The following is a 19,092-nucleotide window of genomic DNA, read 5'->3' on the forward strand; positions in this document are numbered from 1 at the left end:
CGGTGGTTTTGAGTTCGCGTTTGAAACAATAGTAGCGCTACAGTAACACAATGGAACGGCTTTTCGTGGTGTTTTTATTTCGCGGTAAAGAGTTCACTGCTGTAACCGCGAACATAAAAACCACCGCAAACATTTCTGCATTTACAGTATTCCACTTGACGAGTGTGCTCACTCCATGCTACATGTATCATGCATGGCACTTAGAGAGCTTAAAAACCAACGATGCTTGAAGTGGAGACATAGCATATAATGCACCGATGTTTTCGCTTTCAGTGTTAATAATGCACTTTGAGCTTAGTTTATGGATATGCGACGTTAAGCCACCACATGCTGTCTCTATTGCTCATTTAATAAGATACAGAGTCTAGTCCCCAATCGAGTTGTGTGCACAGAAACGCCCAAGTGTATCAATTTGACAAGTGTAAAACCCGCATCGCTATTCAAAGTGACATACTGCTATTCAACTTGGCTCCTTGCTGGTCAATGTTTCCATTAGACAGATATTTCACTAGACAGAGATATCAGGATGGCGAGACTGGCTAAAACGTTATGTTGAACTCGTGTCTTTATATATGTCCATAATGCCACATTTATGTGCTTCTTGAACCATAGCAGTTATCTCACATATGTTATGTCAAGCATAACGATTCGTAATAAAACGTAAGCATCATATACACACCTACACATACATATCCTGCATATTTATTATTATGGCATGCTTGTAGCTTTTTCTCTTAACTTTTTATGTCGAGGTACCGGCTAGCTTTTAACTATGATAACGGATAAAATATTCAAATGTTAAGGTTCATACCCAGATTTCAGGGTTTAGGATGCAGATACACAAATACAATCAATGTTGCCTGAATATACGTCATTGATTGCAAGCGCAAGCATTATTGACATCCACACTAAAATTCGGGTATATACGTAACAAAATATCATAAAATTCCCCCATAGATAAAAGACAAAATGACTTCGAAAAGCACAATCAATTATACTGCAACCAGAGTTATTGGTGCGAGAGGCAACCACGTTTCGAGATGTGAGAAAATAGTATTGTCAGATGATTTTCAATGAATTTAAACACTCAACCCCTAACTGAAAGGTCAAGCGTCACTACGTCTAACAGACAAAGTCTGTGGCCATAGAAATACAACTGTTACATGTCATGACTGACACTGACATGTGAGCTTGGCCAAGGTGACTTAATGTTGATTTGGCATTTAGGAGTAGGGTGGACCGTATCCTAGTTGCACGGCCGGAATGCTCATTATGGAGTAGCTACCCGTGGATTTACAGTAGCGCTGAACTTTAATCTAGGAGAGATATCTTGGCGGTACTTTTGAATGTCACGAGCTATGCTGTATAATTTTTATGGAGTAGACAATTTCAAGTTCATCTGTAAAATTCATAGGGCATTTACCCAGGGCTTATACGTGGTTTTGGACTCATTTGTCACGCCACTGCTCAATGGTGTGACGAATAGTGCATGTAATACTTTCACAATAGAGCTATTGGAGTGTTTTCATGTCTGCGGGCATGCGATGACAAAGGCATGCACTCCAGGTCGAGGGCAAGAGATATAGCTCGGTATTGAGCACTTCCATCGCCGTCCCAAGTTTATTATATCATCTTATCGTTTATTAGATATTTATGAAACGTTCCAAGTGGAGGCTCAACAGATAAGTAAGGTCCTCTCTGGGTAGTCTCGTCAACTGAAGATGATTATGATTTTGGTGATATAAGGTATAGGCAATCACACCTTACAACGTGCGTTGAAATCTAAAATGAAAATCAAAAGAGGGTCAGTTTTTTGGGTCGCTTCCCTGATAGTAAAGATACAAAAGGCTCGAGAAGACGAGAATACCAACTAGTGAGTATCTCTACCGTCCCCCAATAGATAACATAACAGCATTGTGGGGTCGTGGGGCGTAACGGCAGGGTGTTCGGCCCAGAACCCAGCGGTCCCGGGTTCGAATCCCCTGACGCCACCGATGTTGTGCTCTTGGGAAAGGCACTTACCACGACTTTCCTCACTTCGCCCAGGTGTAGAAATGGGTGTATTGTTCTCTGTACGCGGCACTGTTGAAATAAATCATTAAAAAACGTGAGTGCAGTGCCACCGATGGTCTTCCCTGTCGGTCCAAAAACGACGTAAAAACATTAGTTTTGGTCCACCTTATCACGGAATTATGGACTTAGTCGAGTGCACGTTTACACATTTACATATCTACTAACCCATTGACTGATATGTCTGACGAATACGGTAACCAGGGAGATAAGCAGATCCGCAGATTCAACGATGGTCTCCGCTGTAGAAGAGCACTTTCATAGCGTAGTAGCACATCCTTCCTGACGAGATACCAGTCATCCAATATGTGTGCACCTGCATGGCGACGAACCACTGTTTTTTTTCGACAAGTTCATTCTGACTGCAACTTAACTCTGGCCAATGATGGATTGTAGATAAACTACAGAGGATCGAAGGCGACGCGTGATGAAAGAATCATGCTGATGTTTTAGCTATAATCCTGGAAAATACCCAACTAAATGTCCTACTATTTTGTAGGCGAACGATAAATACTAAATAAGATAGACATATGGCATTTATGGCATTGCTGTAGTCCCATAATACCATTGCCCAGCAAGGATCTAATCAGATTCTCTAGCTAACGTATATCCTCAGATAGCCCTTCAAGCACACAGGCAATATGGTATTCATTTGAAACGCCAGTAAAGTTTCAACTATCATACTTCACCCACTGCGACAAGATGGGAACGTAAAAGAGAAACCTTTTCATGTTCTTAAATTTTCATATAGCTTTGAAACTATGATACATGATTCCAGCGCCCATGAGTCGGTAGACAGTGAAATTTGCAATGGTGGCAATACTGCACATGGCCTGTTAGGTGTTCACTTTTAACAGACGAACCATCAGGTGTGATGACCAATTGATTAACTGACTGCTCCTCATCATGTCTCTGATGGCATTGTCATTGCTTAGATTACATGCCTCATCCAATTGTCTTATAATTTTCTCTCCTCTAATCATCATCATATCGGGCAGCTTGCCCAAACTAAGGCTGCTCTCTCCCTCCAGGCGTCACGGTCTAGATCTTCAGACCTCACCCCTACATCGCCAGCAAGTTGGTCTCTCCCCTAAAGCTATCCTTTACAACACCTTTAAATCAGGACGTTGACTTCTTTTATTCCTCAAAATCAGAGTAAACAATCAACGCACGGCCAATGAGAACTTCAACCCTTTAAGTCAGGCTATAATCATTCTAAACGCTAAAAGATGGACTGCGCTATTTGCCATATTTCGGCAGTAAAGCGCACTTATCTCAACTCAAAGAACTTCTCTGAAGTACATTGCGCAAAGTTCAAGTTCGCATATCATGCAGCAATTTATCATGATATTCCTGGGTTAAAATAAAGCGATTCATGGACATGCTACATTTGCAGACCAGTAGGAGTACTGTCGACTCGAGAAAAGGAATCGATATGAAAAATATCACATGAAAGAGGGGACTGTTTTGTATGATATTATGGTACACCGGGGAGTCTTGGAACGCATACAGTACAATTATCATATGCATGTAGACCAACGTAGATTTTTCAACCATGTACACATTGAAGAATCACATTGAGAAAAAGAGACCTCAGATTGATGTACATATATTAACATAAACATTGAATGTATATGATATCTAAGGATGTAACATGAGGAAACTTGTGACCAGTACGTTGATTTTTTTATATTTGAAACCTAGCTGTATTTGGATGACCGCGTTAACTTAATGTTACCAGTCATTTTCTAACTATTACAAGCTACTTAGGTCTAGTTTGAAGCCATTGTAGCCTGTGCCAAAGATGATAAAGCAATATGCTGTAATTACAAAGTGCATTTTGACCAGTTTTACGCTTTACTGTTATATGTGTGCCTTTTAAATGGGCATGGGCACCTTGTCTACCTCCATGAAGGTCGTCAGGGTTGACTTGGAAAGCTACGTGACTGTCCTGGCTTATCAAAACCTGCGTTACCATCCAGACAAATCACTCTTAAGTATGTCTGGCCGCCAGGAGATAACATAACGGCCGCGCAAATAGTGCTGTAGTATACTTCCTATGTACCGGGATGACATGGCGTTGGCACAGGCATCATCCTCTCGTATGTACAGGAAGGGCGTCCAAATATTACCCTGGTACAATCCATTAAATGGCAGTTACACAGGCCACTGTTTGGTGTATTACTAATGTACTCAAGAGCGGGGAGGTGGGATTTTCTGGGAACCTTATACTTAGTTCATACATATTTCAGATTATATTATATATGTATTATATTATATTTCAGATTGAGCCGATTTAAGGTGAACTGCTTGGCAAGGGCGTTTCTACAACGTACTGAAATGAAATGCGATATGCTAGGCTTTATTTGCGTTACCATGGCCAAGATTCGCTTTTTATAGCGCGTTTCATTTTGTGAATACAAATACTCAAGCAAGGTTACATTACCATACCGGGGTCCTGCCGAGCTGCTTGCGGGAGATAAAGATAAAAGTATATTTCAAGAAATATTCGTAAATTTTGCCAATGAATAATTTTTTTCTAAACGTTCTATGTATTTTGCTGTCTTTTATATCCTACTTTCATTCCCACAAAAAGCCTGGCCATACCCCGGATTTGAAATATAAGCTTAGCATTAAAAGGATTCGATAGGGATTTCCTTTTTGCCATTGAGTGGCAGATACTCAACGTCCGCTCTTTGATCAATCAGTAATGGAAATACGGGCACCATCGATACTCGTTGTCACGTGACGTAGTTTCCTTTATAGAGTAAGCCAGGTCTAATACTGGACACCGGGGCATATCGAGTTTTGCTGAGACGAAATCCCCGAAAGGGGTGGGCTCGCCGTTTTCCAATTTGCAGACGACGAGTCGTAATCCCTTATTTCTCGTCAGAAAGTGTGGGACATTATTTCGTTATTCTGTACGGGATTAACGAGAAGACATTTCGCAGAAATGGTTGTGTGACGAAACGTACTTTCTAAATCTTTTAATAGCTACTTATTTTGACGATGTAAAGTAGTATGTATTTTTTTTCTTTTAGTCGTTACCATTTAAAGCTATGAGAAAAAAAAGACACTGATCAAGACATGATGTCATACCGACAAAGATAGAAATTTATAAAGGTGTAGCTTTCATGCACATTTGTCCAATAATTTGTCTTCGGAATAAAGGAGTTATGGAGATTTTCCTCACTGGACCATTTGGATGTTATGTAGTAAACTTTGGATGTAAAGTAATAAACGCTAATTTACAATCCCAAAGGCATTAATGGATTAATATGCTAAACCGATAAATAAATCAATCATATACAACACACACACTGTAAGATATATATAGGCACAGAACTAGTAATGATTGCGTTTAAGTACAAAAGCTTTTATTTTATTTTCTTTCTCTCCGCTGTACAATTTTGATCAAATTTGTTCATCATCACACGTTTCACCCTACAGCAAGTCAACTGCAGTCATGCCTACGGAAAATACATGCATTTCAACATCTCAACTTGAATCTATAAATAGAATCTAACATTGATTGACTTACTGTCACACAACATTCGCAATATGATTCGACTAATTAATTTGCATCACTGTATTTTGTCAGAAAATGAACAATCTTAACATTTCTGTCAAACGAACTTCCTGTCAGTCATTGTCATGAGTTTGTACAATCCTTTTAGATGGGTACAAAACAGACAATAACGCAATTTACAATCAAGTTGAATAAAACGCAAGTCAAACAGACGTTTCTGTCTCTACTCTCAATAAATTAAACTAACTAAGCCAAGGGTCAATTTTTAAGGTTTGAAACACTATTATTATAAGTTCAATGAATAAAATTTTCAATGGTCAGAATTACCTAATGATGATGTGAAAGACGTCTAAAAAAACACACATAGCAATCTCGAAATACTGAATTATAGCCTAATTTTTATCCCTCAAAATATACCATGTTACTAGTGCTGGAGAAGCATGTGTATGATTTATTACACAGCGTGTTCATAGAAACAGATACTTGAACTATGATTGATATATTTCTATCCTTGTAAACAAAATATTAATATTCCGTGTTGTATTATGCACACTGGTCAATCTTGGTTGTCATCTCTACTTACGTGAATAGTTCTTTAGTACACGTAGGCTTAATAACTGAGGGCGACGCACCCTCAAACTTTATTACAGATAAGTTCCTCCCCCAGGACATCAAAGCGCTTCACCGGCCAATCAATACGCGATAATATTCCCGAGGCACGACCGGGAAAGACAGACTTTTCAGACAAAAGAACCCAGGAATTAAAAGGTCAATCAATGTGAGCATGGTCCCTGTTCATATGCAAAGAGGATTACGGTCGTGATAAGATGGCGACCGGAAATGACAAAACGGCGACTACATCCGGGCTATTTGGCGCTTCGAATTCTGGGGGAATTGTTCTACAGTATGTTGTTGCTTTTATCTTAAATATATCTGCCGTCCTTGAAGTTCCATCTTTTCCGATTCCACCTCCTGTGAAGTCTTCTGTCTTCTATTTCGGTCTGACGGGGGCATAGGGGCTGCCGGTGGTTCCTCTATCACCTGAAATGTGTCACATTACAGCAAAGGTTATTGAGATTACAGCAAAGGTCATTGAAGGTGTCCTCTAAAGATCAAAACGCCATGAGATGTGCTATTCAAATCCTTTAAGTGCGTGATGCTTCAGGGGACGGAAATCGTTTGACAAGGCGTAGATCTTCACAAACAGACGAAATCTTCACATGTCAAAATGGGAATTTGTCTCTGTAGCCTTGCTGCCGCATATGCTTCTCCATGAGAGACCTGAAAACCTAAGTGCATCTATAATGTTGCCATTCAAGCACAAAAGCATATTTAGAGATCTGTCATCCTAACGTGCATAACATTATGAAATTATACCAAAAGAGGCCCCTTTTAACACAGAACATCAAGGAAGGGAAAAAAAATCTGAATTTCACAATTCAGTTCAATTAAATGCATTCAATTTTAAGGAGCTTGCTTAAAGTTGCACTTAAAAAAACTACATGCTATCAAAATGCAGCTCAACAATATTAAAAATGATAGAAAAATATCATCCCCTTTGATACAGATTCACCTAGTTAGGTACCTTCCGGACCGGCACCGAAGCGGTGAGGGACGAAACTGGCCAGACCCTTGGCGTCCAGGTCGAACTGTCCCAGCAGACGGGAGAATCCGGGGAGACGAATGTCGTACTTGCTTCCGCGTGCGGTCATCACCTTCTCGTTCAGGATGTAAAGCTGGACGAAAAAAGAAACAATATACTTGTTTTACTTTAAGTTTATGATTTTAATGTGTCGAAGTGTAGATCTATTAAGTTCTAGTTTTGAGTATTTTTCTTATATATAGCTTAGAGTCCAGACTTCTTAGCTTCTTAGCTTCTGATTATAATGTTTTGAAGTGTAGATTTGAGTACATTCTTCTTATAGCCTAGCGTCTAGACTTCTTAGCTTTAGTCCGGTACCCAAGCTCCGCTCTCCTCGGACAAAAGCTAAGAAGGCTGGACTCCAGGCTATTTTCGTCGTACGTCGTTGTACAAGTTTGATGCAGTAGAATTTTCAAGAATTCTGTGACAGAACCAACCACCGACAGAGATTTTATATAATTTCTTTGTTGTAACAAAACATCTGAATTTTGTACGACACATGCACGATATCCCAAGAATGCCCTCAGTTTTCACTTGTACGACGATCTTACGATGAATGTTACCAGGCCATTTAACATTAGAATGACCTGCTCATCGACTTTAAAGGCACCCACGAGCATTTTACGAGGCTTGAAAACTGTAAATATTCTAGCTACTGTAATCTTTAAGAAATTGACATGTTATGCCACTGTTTACCACATTTGCGTGCGGATTTTCTATCAACAGTGCTCAAAAGCGGCACAAAATAAGCTAAATGGTGATCTTTTAGTTTCACGCGCCTAGTGTAATTGACCGATCCCATAGCCCCGCCCATCTCCGTCAAAACGTAGAAATGCGAAGTTAAAACATAAAAATGCAAATATTTGACGGACAGGCAGTCACTCTCTCATTGGTCGAGGCGCTAATTGTGATGGACAGTCAGGATCAGTCTATTAGGGCTTGGGTTTTCTATCAGTTCTCACCACACAACGACATCGTATCTTTGCTCCTTTGATGTCGATATGTAAGTGTTATTGAAACTTACTATGTGTAGAAATGATAAGAAATCGGAGTTTTTTATTCAAGTTTCAAGCCTCAAAAAATGCTCTGGATGCCTTTGATAAAGTTGATTCCTCTTCTGTTACATTACGTTAATTTCTATTTAATACCCGGTACTAGGACAGAAGCAAACCCTCCAGATCACTAATGGTATTACGCAAATAATACAAAAACCTCTACTTCCAAAGTGCTTATCAACAAATTGCAGCCGTGTGATATATGGTACACTACGGTGTTTATGGTAAGGCTTGGTGATTTACTTACTGCCAAATAATTGCTTAGTGATACAATCTGGCTAGACAAGGACGACATTTCTGGCGTAGTTGCTCTCATGGGTCGTCATTTACTCCAAATGATGTAACTGTCTGCGAGCAAATTACGGTACCGCCAGCCAAGATGACGTTCATCTTCACCTGACCTTGAAATTTGTCATTATACGTTGTTCATCTGTCATGGTAAGGTTTGATGTTCTTCCAACACGGGGGGATCCAGATTCGCCCGTTGTTTCGGCCTGCGTATACATGCAACCTTATGCCTTCTTCAGAATAACTGACTTCTCTGACCTCGTAACCTTATTGACTCGTTACACTGGGTTGAGCAATGGGTTTATGGAAGTTGGTACCGTCCCCCGCCCCGATTGAGTGAAGGTCGTGTTGAAGTTACGTTTAATTCTATCACCCCTTTTTGACTAGAGGCTGTGCGACCACGCTGTAACCGCTGTGAGAAAGATTTGACAGAATTTCAAAGATAGAGAATGAATCTTGTAACGTTATGTATGTTTCGTTCGTTCTTAAATCAAAACTTTCATCTTGCACCATATTCCGAATGTGGTGACAAAGGGTGACAAATTCGATTTGGTCGTTGCACGGCCGCTCAGAGATCGCCGTCTAGCAAGGAAAGTGATCTTGGTCCAGTTTAGCTCACTGAAGAGCTAATCTTCAACTGGTCGTGAGAGAGAAGACAGACGCTATGTACAGTATTTACAGGTTCATTGTACGGGGAAATTCCCCTAGCTCTTTTCGACAAGCACAATGGACATTGGACCACGGCTTGGAGAAGGAACCTAATGGTTTCCATCAACACAAATGTGCTCCCATGCTACTGCGCGTACCTTGTTGGTCAGGTCACGTCCGAGCACAGCAGACAGGACACGGGCGAGGTAACGGCGCCTGGCCAGCAGATTCAGCAGCTCACGGCGGGGCCAGGTCAGGTACACACAGTCCGTCTCCGCGCGAATGGTCACCTGCAAAATACACAACAAAATATAACAAAATTACACATCTTCAATTAAAATTTCATCCGTGGTGGTAGTAGTTATTCTGAATCAAAGTGATCTGACATCACAGAAGCAGTGGATTGCTCAGTTCCAGCTTTCAAGGACTGGAGAGGATAGTCGAATATTTGGATAAATCCAATTTTTGTGCTGGCAATTGCAGTTCAACTTTGATGCAAAATTACATATCAGTACTACACTCACGCTTGTATATTTGAGGAGGAAAAAATGGACAAGGCGTATTGCTCACAAAAGAGGACGGGATTTGCCTCAAGCTATGGCTATCGTGTGCACGGCTTCCCGTTAAAGCTCTCAGAATTTTGTGGATCAATAAAGTCCGTCAGCCTATAAATACACGACGCTATCAAGCCCCACTCTCTTCAGTCAGTACTGTCCGCCGGTCCATTCGATTGCCACCTAGGTAAGTGCTACCCACCATAAAATGATGGAGCAGGAGAAAACTGAAGTGGAAAAAGCCGTTAAAAGAGATGGGTTCATTGTCAGTTCACCAAACATCAAACATGTGCAGCACAACCGTCGTTCTCTAACTAAGTCCAGTTCTATGGACTCAAACGTTTGGAAATCGTTCTCAACTCCTTGAAAACGCAGAAGCTCGCAAAAGCGTTAGTACGTTGGGAACAGTTTGTAATAAAAACGATGAGATTGGGGTTGCTGCTTTGTTGGACACTATGGTCGCTTTCACAAGCTCTCTCATATCAGGTCATCACCGGAAAACGATTCAAACTTATCATAATAACTCCCATGATAACCTTTACGACTGCAGACAGGGCGTCCTTGCTGTTGTTTCTTGGAAGCTTTTAGAGGTCAGGTATTTTCGCGGACACATTTGTGGTGACTAAGATCACCTATCACCATATATATGTATATGGAATAAGAAAAGTAAACAGGTAATTTGTTCCATCGCTGAAGTTAGAAATTACACTGGGGAATAATCTGTTGCTCTATTTATTGAATGGCCGGCTCTCTCTTGAAGAGTTAGCAGAGTCATCGCTGAAGGTAGAAATTACATTGGGGAATAATCTGTTGCTCTATTTATTGAATGGCCGGCTCTCTCTTGAAGATTTAGAGTCATTGGCTTCTCTCACGAAGCTATGAAAGCTTGAAATTGGTGAGGAAATCAACCGCGGTCAGTACTTAAGGAGCTGCAAATTTTGAAGATTGGATTCTTGATTGGAGATTTGTGGTAATTGAAAAAGCTGTTCCCCGAAAGTAATAAAAGGCAAAAGAGAGATAGCAGAGAATGACCATGCCCGTGAGTCATCAAATTAAGACTCTATTTCCAATTTTCATGCACGTTGGCTTAATGTCTAGACGTTAGAAATTACCATACTATACACTCTTGTATTAGGTAGACTATCCTTGTATTAACTGTAGTAAAGTACCAGTAGATGCCATACTTTGTACCTTGTGCAATTGTTGTACAATAAAGTTAGCACTATTTATCATGTATATTCTAGACCTATCCTTGTCGTCTAATAAAAATGGGGTCCCCCTTCCTTTTTAAATTTCAGAGATTTGTCCTTGCAAATAGGATATTTGGATGTAACTATTTGAACATTACTTGTAATCTACAGGCATATCGGCATTTATGATGTCTATTTCAAATCATTACCAACTTACCATGTTATTTTCCTTACTGTATGTAATCAGCCTTTTTGGCGCCAGCTGTTTATAGTATGAACATGGGTTCTTTAGTACGTAAGAACAGAGGCCGGAAACGTACTCACTGATAGGTTTCAAAATTGCTGTGTCAAAATCTGAATTATAGCTTTTTCGGTAATCTTCACCAAATCCTTCAATTACAACATGAAAAGACAAATTATTCACGTCGTTGGTTGATTCATAACTTGAAAAGACGGGGAGGGGTATTTTTACTTCATCAAATTATCTCTCCTTTAATGATATATACACAGGTATCTGCAGAGCCTGAATACACAACCCATACTAGCGCATAGCTGAGGTTGGAGTTATTTCTGGTATGTTAGCTATTTATGACAGAAAGACTCCGTCAGTTTGTAAAAAAAAAAAGACATTTTTTCCACAACATTTTTTAGCAACAACGAACGACATCAGCCCCAAAAGAAAACAGTCCAAATGTCTCTGTGGACAAGATTGTAATCTTCTTTTCCTGTTAAGCAACCACAGACGTGTCTGCCTCTTAGATATTTAACCTCTGACATCGTCGTCCCAAAATAGACGTACAGAACTGCATTTCCAGCACTACATGGGCAGAGAATTAGTAGAGGAGTTTGACGGGGCGTGGGTACCATCGAATGAGACGAAATTCCCTACTTTGCCCGCTTTTGTGTCACAATGTTTCTTCAAACAATGATAGTGGATGCACTGAAGTGCAAATCTATGTAGGTTTAGTAAATCATTGCACGTTGAACATGATAGGTAAAACCTATTGATTCTCTGGTGCGAGAAGCTATTCTTGGAACTCCACGTAGTGTATGATGGACTCGTTCGCATCCCTACACTGTTCCCTGCTGCCAAGGCCTTTCGGCACGAACGGCTACAACAGATACGAGGCCCTCGTCTGAAATGACAGTAGAGGGATTTGTTTATGACCTAAGTCGGCGGAAAGTTTGCTGACTTCCTCATAACCAAGTCTTTGAGGAATTCGCTGAACTTTAAGTTGCTTATGAGAAACGATTGGAATTAGATCCGGGCGACTGACTCCATTCTACAGCAGAATACGCTACCTTTCATTCTAATGTGAACACGTCCTAGCGGCCTTTAAGTTCAACAACTTCCGATGCGTGAAGGACAAAAATTTCTAAAGGCCTTGCTACATGACGGTACGTGAACGTGAATTCCTAAGGACGTTAGAGCAAACTTGGCTAAGCAGTGAACTTGGCATACAACCATGTCTTACTGTAGGATTCATGTCGAGTGGATTGGGGAGATTGTGATTAGTCGCACAAAACAAATTAGATCTGATCCTTTTGATATTCCAGTGAAACTTCCGGAATTTTTGCATATATGTGACAACTGACAAAGAGAAATAAGTCTTCAGATATTTTTTTCAAAAACTCACCCTGGTACCTTCTGCTGATTTCATTACTGTGCTCTATACCTTGTTGCCGTGATTGATCACGTGACATATGACCTATTCTCCACTCCAAATCCCCACCTGATTACATTCAAGATAGAGTGACTCTAAAACCGTCTTTTTTCATACGTAAAAATGCCATCGATCCATCTTGCTCTTCTTCATTGTCTCTCAACAGACAAAATGCTTTACATCTTCATCCTTTTGTACTCACGCATGGGTCTTCACCTGTCTGCTACACACATATATGTAACATTTATGTCCCAATGAAAAGTGTATGAAAAAAGGTGATTTAGTATTCTGGGCAGATACGCATGAGAGAATTGGGCTGGATATCCACTAAGTCAATGGTTTACTGGAATAAATGTACTTAACTGACTTGCAGCAATAGTAATATGTCTATCTTTAGGAATTAAGGATACCCGTTATTCATGACTATGGTCAAAGTTGCCATGAACGCTGTACAAAATCTTGTTCGCCCCAAACACGTTGTTTCTTTTCAGAATCTTGTAATGTGTTAAATAACTTCATGATATGACAGATAAATAAATTAGTTTATTGACGTCAGATTGGTTCGAGTACATATTAGATACAGTGAAATATCATTGCAGCCAAATAATGCAAACCATGTTTAAAACTGCCCCTATGCTTTCTGCTCGTTATGCTTTTCTAAGAGTCTCTAACTGTGATCGTGAACGAACGTGTCTGGTTATCAAAACGCCGTCAGGTAAGCCGTCAGAATCAAGGTATGTTTTATAAACTTGGCGTCCAGCATGCAATCGTCTGGCAGACTTTTGGCTATTTGTTACACCCAAGCGCACAGCTGGACAAATTGTAACGACATTTTTCTAAGGTCGTCAAGTGAAACAAATCTCATACGACAGATGCGAAATATCAAGAGATCCGATATTCCTCTCGCATAGCTTCATATGAATGTAAATATTCATTCGTTAGGATTTCTACCGTATCTTTCAGAGAAACTGCTGTGTATTGGCCAAGATTGAAAATGCTTGTCAAATCTGGCATGTTTGGTGCAGGAAAATAAGACGAAGCAATATACGTACCAGCTTTTCAATCTATATCAACGGTTATAACGGTGGGGGATGAAGATTAAAACATAAATCTACGGAGACCTAGGTGACGCTGTGGTATGGTTTAATTAGCTTCCACCGCTTCGATCTTCTAATTACTGAGATTGCTGTAACGCGAGGACATTATTAATTATACCACAAGATGTATTACTAACCATTTGGGCATCCTAACATAGTGTTTTTCAAACAGGATGCAATTTATCGAAGAGTTGTAAATGTGTTATCATAATTAGTATGTTATTCCTAGCATCTTTAACATTGTATCCAACCTGTGCTCTCCCGTGCTCAAATCACGCGCGCTCGCGCCAGATTAAGCTCTCGCGAGAGCAGATTCAAAATGGCGTCGGAGTTTGGAAAGGGGTCTATTCTAGCTCCAGTTCAGTTCTCTGATCCTCTTGCCAAATATCCAGAAGCTAACGGGAGCCAAAACAGGATGAATATAAGGCTAAGGACACAACAAACAACATACAAGATATGACTACGTGTTTGCTAGCCCAAGCTCCTACACTCACGTGTAGTGAGTGTAGGAGCCTCGGTAGAAATAGGAAGGCAGCTAGGCTACGTGTTTGCAACTACCCGATAGAATGTGTCCTTTTTGAACAGCATAATATAACGATATTAGGATGTCTAAGTGGTTAGTAATACGTGTTTTATCACTGAATGGATATCTCGCTATGGGTGTGTTCCTACCTGGAACTTGCCGGGGTCCTCCTGGTCCTTGGCGGCTTCCCACTCGGGGGAGTCCAGGAACTGGTTCCTTCCGATCATGTGCAGCTTCTTACCGTCATGGATCACAACAGCCCTGTGGGGGGAAAGGATGATATCATCATTGTCATCATCATCATCATTATAACCATCGCCATCAACACCGTCATCTGCATCGTCATCATCATCATTATCCCAGTCGCCATCATTATCTTTGTCATCATGATCATTATCACCATCATCATCCACAACATTGCCATTATCAGCATCGTCATTGTCATTGTCATCGTCATCATTATTATTATCATTATCATTATCATCGTCATCACTATCATCATCAACAGCATCGCCATTATAATCATCATCGTCATCATCACTGTCATTGTCATCATTATCATTGTCTTTAGCATTATCAACAACATCAGCATCGTCATCACCATCATCATCATGTCGAGCTACTTAGCCCAGATTAAGACCAGTTTGCTAGACATTTTGCAACTCCTGCTCACAATAGCTGATTTCATCTAGTTTCCAATGTCTGAAATTGGACACCGTATCCCCCATACCAATATGTTCCAACGACAGTGGCAGTGTACGTTAGAGAATAGGCACTGGTCAAATCGAGAAAAAATTAGATACTAAATTTCTATGAAATAAACCTATGCGAAACGGACACTGTCCATGTAGCAAGCCTTGTGCCATGGTAGCAAACAGCTGCTAATGATATCTGGTGTACAAACGAAGGAGTGGGTGGAATACATTTACATATTTGGAAGATCCTATAAAAAAACGTGATGTATTTTGTTTTGATCAACGAGCTAGTTAATGGTAAGCCAAGGAATGCCGAAGGCTTTCGCGCATCTCGACTTCAGTCAACAGAATTAGTCACGCCGAGAAGACGAGGATATCGCACCCTGGTGAAGACGCTACAGATTGCCCTCAAGACTATAAATAGAAGGATTAAGGTGGCGAGGTCCTGAGCCCTTCATTTAGTTCAGGATTACTACCAAACCCCCGTGCCAAAGGTGCTTCGTATCAGGAATACATAAATACATCTTCAGAAAACAAAACTTCTGTAGTCAACTTATGAGGGAAAAAAATACATGCTAACATTGGATCACTTTCACGAAAAAAATATTGAGCGGAAATTTTGGCGCTTAGTTTGATCTTATGATATTTCCTCAACTTTGTGCTTGTCAAAATGTGATGAATGATCAATGGTGAGACGTGTAGGTACACAGTTATGACGGATGAGGGTAATTACTATGACTATCTCTACGTCTTGATGATCGATGATTATCCACTAGCTTGACACTCGATGCGTAAAAAGGGGGCCATTATGGTGGTTTACTTCCATGGCTTTCGAAATGTACAGAATGAATTTCAAAAGTTTATTAGGTCATTGTAGCTTAGAATCTGCAAATGGACAGCCGGGGAGGGTCTACGCTGGGTTAAAGTTTGATGAAAGTCAAATCAAAACAACTTCTTAACAATGGCATGGTGGCCAAGTGCAATTTTTACGTGTGCAATTAGTTGTCAATGAAAAATAATCAAGATATGAATTCTATTTTACTGTCAGACACCTGATTTGAGGCTGACCATATGATTGGTCGTTAGTAATGACGCAAGAGATTGCAACAGCGCAATATTCAAACTTGTAAAAAATGCAGCATAATATTGTGTATTTGTTGTTACGTCTGAGTGATGAATGCTTGAAGTCGTGTTTAAGTTCTATAACCGTGTGAATTGTATCGATTTTGCGTTAATGAAGGTTTGACATCCAGGTAATAAGATACGCCAAACATAGTTACTAAAGCAACTGAATTTTGAAACTTACAAAATTCTATCCAGTTGCTTGAGTAACTGATTTTGGTATGTACTAATCTTGGCTTAAGAGATAACTTCATAGTTTTCAAGAAGGAACAAAAAGTTACTTACTTTCCAGATATCATCAGAGATAGCCTGTCCACGGGTGTCTTCCCCTCGGTAGCATAGTTGTTTCCTTGTTCCAGGGACACGATCTGGCAGTTCGGGCACTCCACCAGCGCCTTGTAGACCAGCAGGGGTACCTGCAGAGGATGGAACAGCGCTTCGTACACCTTCGTCAGCTCCTCGGAGAACGACACCTCGCGCATGCGCCAGATGCTGTGGATGGCCTGGACGAGGCAGAGGATCGTGAAGACGAAGCACCAGCCGCCGATGTCGGCCGCGCATGCGTTTTGGAAGCCGTAGATTGTGAAGACCAGGTATCCCAGGAAGAGACAGATGTAGGTGTAGAGCAGGCCGTGCAAGGTGCTGCCGCCGAAGTAGCCCAGACCGAAGAAGACGTGAGCGAGCTGGAACACGCCACTGAGAGACGACGGCAGATAGGAGTCGCAGAGTCCGGACTCATTGATGGTGTAGATGCCCACCGGACCGGTGTCGTTGTCGGCCATGGTGCGACTCACGGGTTACTGCTGGCGGGAGAGTCACTGTGTCCGCCCAACGACTGGACTGTCAAACCGACCCCCGGCTGTAGATTCAGATGGTATGCTGCACAAAAATGATAATAATGTCAGTTGGTGGTTACTGATAAATTGATGGTTTTAACACAATAAAACATTGACCAATTGCGAAAAAGACAGGAAAGCTAAAACTTGTCTTGCCCAGTGCATAGAAGACAGGCACATATTTTTGCCTTTTTTTTCCGATATAAAGATGTAAAAGCAGCATTAATATGATATCGCGACCCACAGACTAGTTCCCGTTCGCTTTTCCAACAATGATCAAAGAAAACGTGATAACAGGCAAATAACTAATTTGTCTTGCTACAACTCCCCCCATCAAGCTCTAGTATTATGCCCGCCATCTTGTTCGACTAACATGGGGTTAAACATTTGACATTCCGACCATTTCTTCCTATACATTGTATTATTGTCTATCTCACAAATGCACATCAAACCTGACACAAAATATCTCATTTTAGGACTTTTACAAAATTATACATTTCAATAAATCGGGTACAATATGGTTATGAATGCGTTTTACAGCCTACTCTTATTTACTAGTATCAATATTTAGGGTAGTCCCTGCAGTTACGGTCAACTTTAATGAATACAATTTCAACTATGAAATTAAATGCAACACCGATATTTCATCTTTTTACCATTTTTGATTTTAATGTTAAACATTTTAGATTCAATTTGAGACAACAGGTAAAACACTATCTCTTGGCGCTTATTACATACTTAGCACATGTATATCTGTATACAATTTGAAATGCACTAAAATCTCATTTATTCTTTCTGTCATGTAAAGTGACGTCAAAACAAGTCATAACCACAAATGCAGATTAATATCTGATAGTTCGTGTATTGATAGTGAGTTCGACGTAAAGCTATTAAGTCATGTTATTATAAAAATGTCATAAATGTGCTAAATATGATAAGGCTATGCTCTAGATCACTGAAGCTCTATCTTCTGTTCTATTCTATTAGCAATAAAAACTGTAAATTCGAATTTACGTGGCAGGTTACTGCGCCCAACTGTAATAGAAACACAAGAGAAGCAATATAGGATACCCAAGAGCAGGAGATAAGGTAGAATATGACTATACTGAACATTACCTTCGCTTTTATCGGAATCACCCCCAACATGCCTGTCGCTATATTTATGTCAGAACTGTTATTGTAGCTGCTGTCCACAGATCCACGTAGGGAACGATATGCCCCGAGGATACACACTTCTGACCATGGGGGAGCTTTGGTAACCCGATACACCGCGTGTATGCAGGAGAAAATGTCACGCAGTGGCGAGACGAGAATATGGCCTCAATTCACATTCATTCGTTCGTTTGAGCTATAATTCCTTGTGAATATTACAGACACACTACGCGAGCTATCTCCAGGCAACTGTGATTAATTGTACGGATGAGTTTTCTGGCACAGGGTGCGAGTTACAAGTGAGAATAACTCCCCGGTGGAAATAACTTGAGCCGGGATTGAATGCTTGGAATGCAGTCCTCCTCTCGCTCTGTAGTTAGCGGGCAGGGAATATGCTCTATGAATCTGAGTTGTGATTTAGAAAATTGCTTTGGCTTCGCCCTTTTGTATGAGCGGCAATGTGATTTGTGCAATTACAGACAGACAAGATACGCACATAACCGCAAACATTATTCTCGTCACGGAGAGATGGAATAGCTCGTTATAGAAGCTGATCCTTTGCGTTAAATCAGAACAGTTATTTAATACACGCTATACAACGTGTGATAAAAGAACAGACTTGTAACTGATGAATATGAGGGTTTGCAGGAGTTTTGGGAAAAGATTTTGTATAGATAACTCACCTCTGCTATCCGGCGGCGTATGGGGGGCGGTTACCGAGGTGCTTCCAGTGGGGATGTCGTTTCACCGCCTCGTCATATCAGGGGGGCTATCCCGAGGTTCATTGCGCGCGCAAAACGAGGTGCCCGTCCGATCGGCAAGGACAGCTGACCCCGCCTCCAAACATGCACGCCTCCACGCCGCTCGAGTTTCACCGCCCCATATATATCCACACGCCGCTGCAGTTCAACGCTGAGCCAGGGGAACTAGCTTCCATTTTGGGACCGGCTTTTCCTCCATGATTGTTGTTCTTGCTCTACTTACGAACGGAGGCATTTCCACCGCAGCTGCCTCGCTGTCATTAGCA

At 40.9% G+C, this 19,092-nt stretch overlaps 1 protein-coding gene and 1 long non-coding RNA gene across 3 annotated transcripts in view; one reads left to right on the top strand and one right to left on the bottom strand.

Moving 5' to 3' along the window:
- The window catches only part of LOC136436788 (uncharacterized), a 50,262-nt gene extending 42,988 nt beyond the window's left edge, over positions 1 to 7,274 (top strand). The window contains exon 3 of the long non-coding RNA XR_010756085.1: positions 7,167 to 7,274. This is a non-coding gene — a long non-coding RNA (uncharacterized lncRNA). The remainder of the gene's footprint in view (positions 1 to 7,166) is intronic.
- LOC136436786 (popeye domain-containing protein 3-like) lies at positions 5,426 to 18,900 on the bottom strand. 2 transcript variants are annotated; one of them, XM_066431089.1, is made up of 6 exons: positions 18,749 to 18,900; positions 16,363 to 16,956; positions 14,410 to 14,521; positions 9,391 to 9,522; positions 7,173 to 7,335; positions 5,426 to 6,640 (listed from the first exon to the last, which is right to left on the bottom strand). In XM_066431089.1, exons 2-5 carry the CDS (start codon positions 16,857 to 16,859, stop codon positions 7,177 to 7,179), a joined length of 900 nt encoding a protein of 299 aa, XP_066287186.1. In that variant the 5' UTR covers positions 16,860 to 16,956; positions 18,749 to 18,900; the 3' UTR covers positions 5,426 to 6,640; positions 7,173 to 7,176. The 2 variants fall into 2 exon arrangements, with proteins under 2 accessions (XP_066287186.1, XP_066287175.1); XM_066431078.1 differs by having other exon boundaries at positions 7,185 to 7,335; positions 18,749 to 18,897.
- Between the last annotated feature and the right edge of the window lie 192 nt (positions 18,901 to 19,092).

Source organism: Branchiostoma lanceolatum, chromosome 1 (assembly GCF_035083965.1).
Source record: "Branchiostoma lanceolatum isolate klBraLanc5 chromosome 1, klBraLanc5.hap2, whole genome shotgun sequence".
NCBI lineage: Eukaryota > Metazoa > Chordata > Leptocardii > Amphioxiformes > Branchiostomatidae > Branchiostoma > Branchiostoma lanceolatum.

Bases quoted from the DNA above. Each gene is read 5' to 3' on its own strand.
- LOC136436786 (XM_066431078.1), bottom strand. From the start codon at position 16,859: ATGGCCGACAACGACACCGGTCCGGTGGGCATCTACACCATCAATGAG. The intron at 7,336-9,390 runs GTACGCGCAGTA...TTTTTCGTCCAG, and splicing joins GACGTGACCTGACCAACAAG to CTTTACATCCTGAACGAGAA. The intron at 6,641-7,184 runs GTACCTAACTAG...GACACATTTCAG, and splicing joins CTTCGGTGCCGGTCCGGAAG to GTGATAGAGGAACCACCGGC.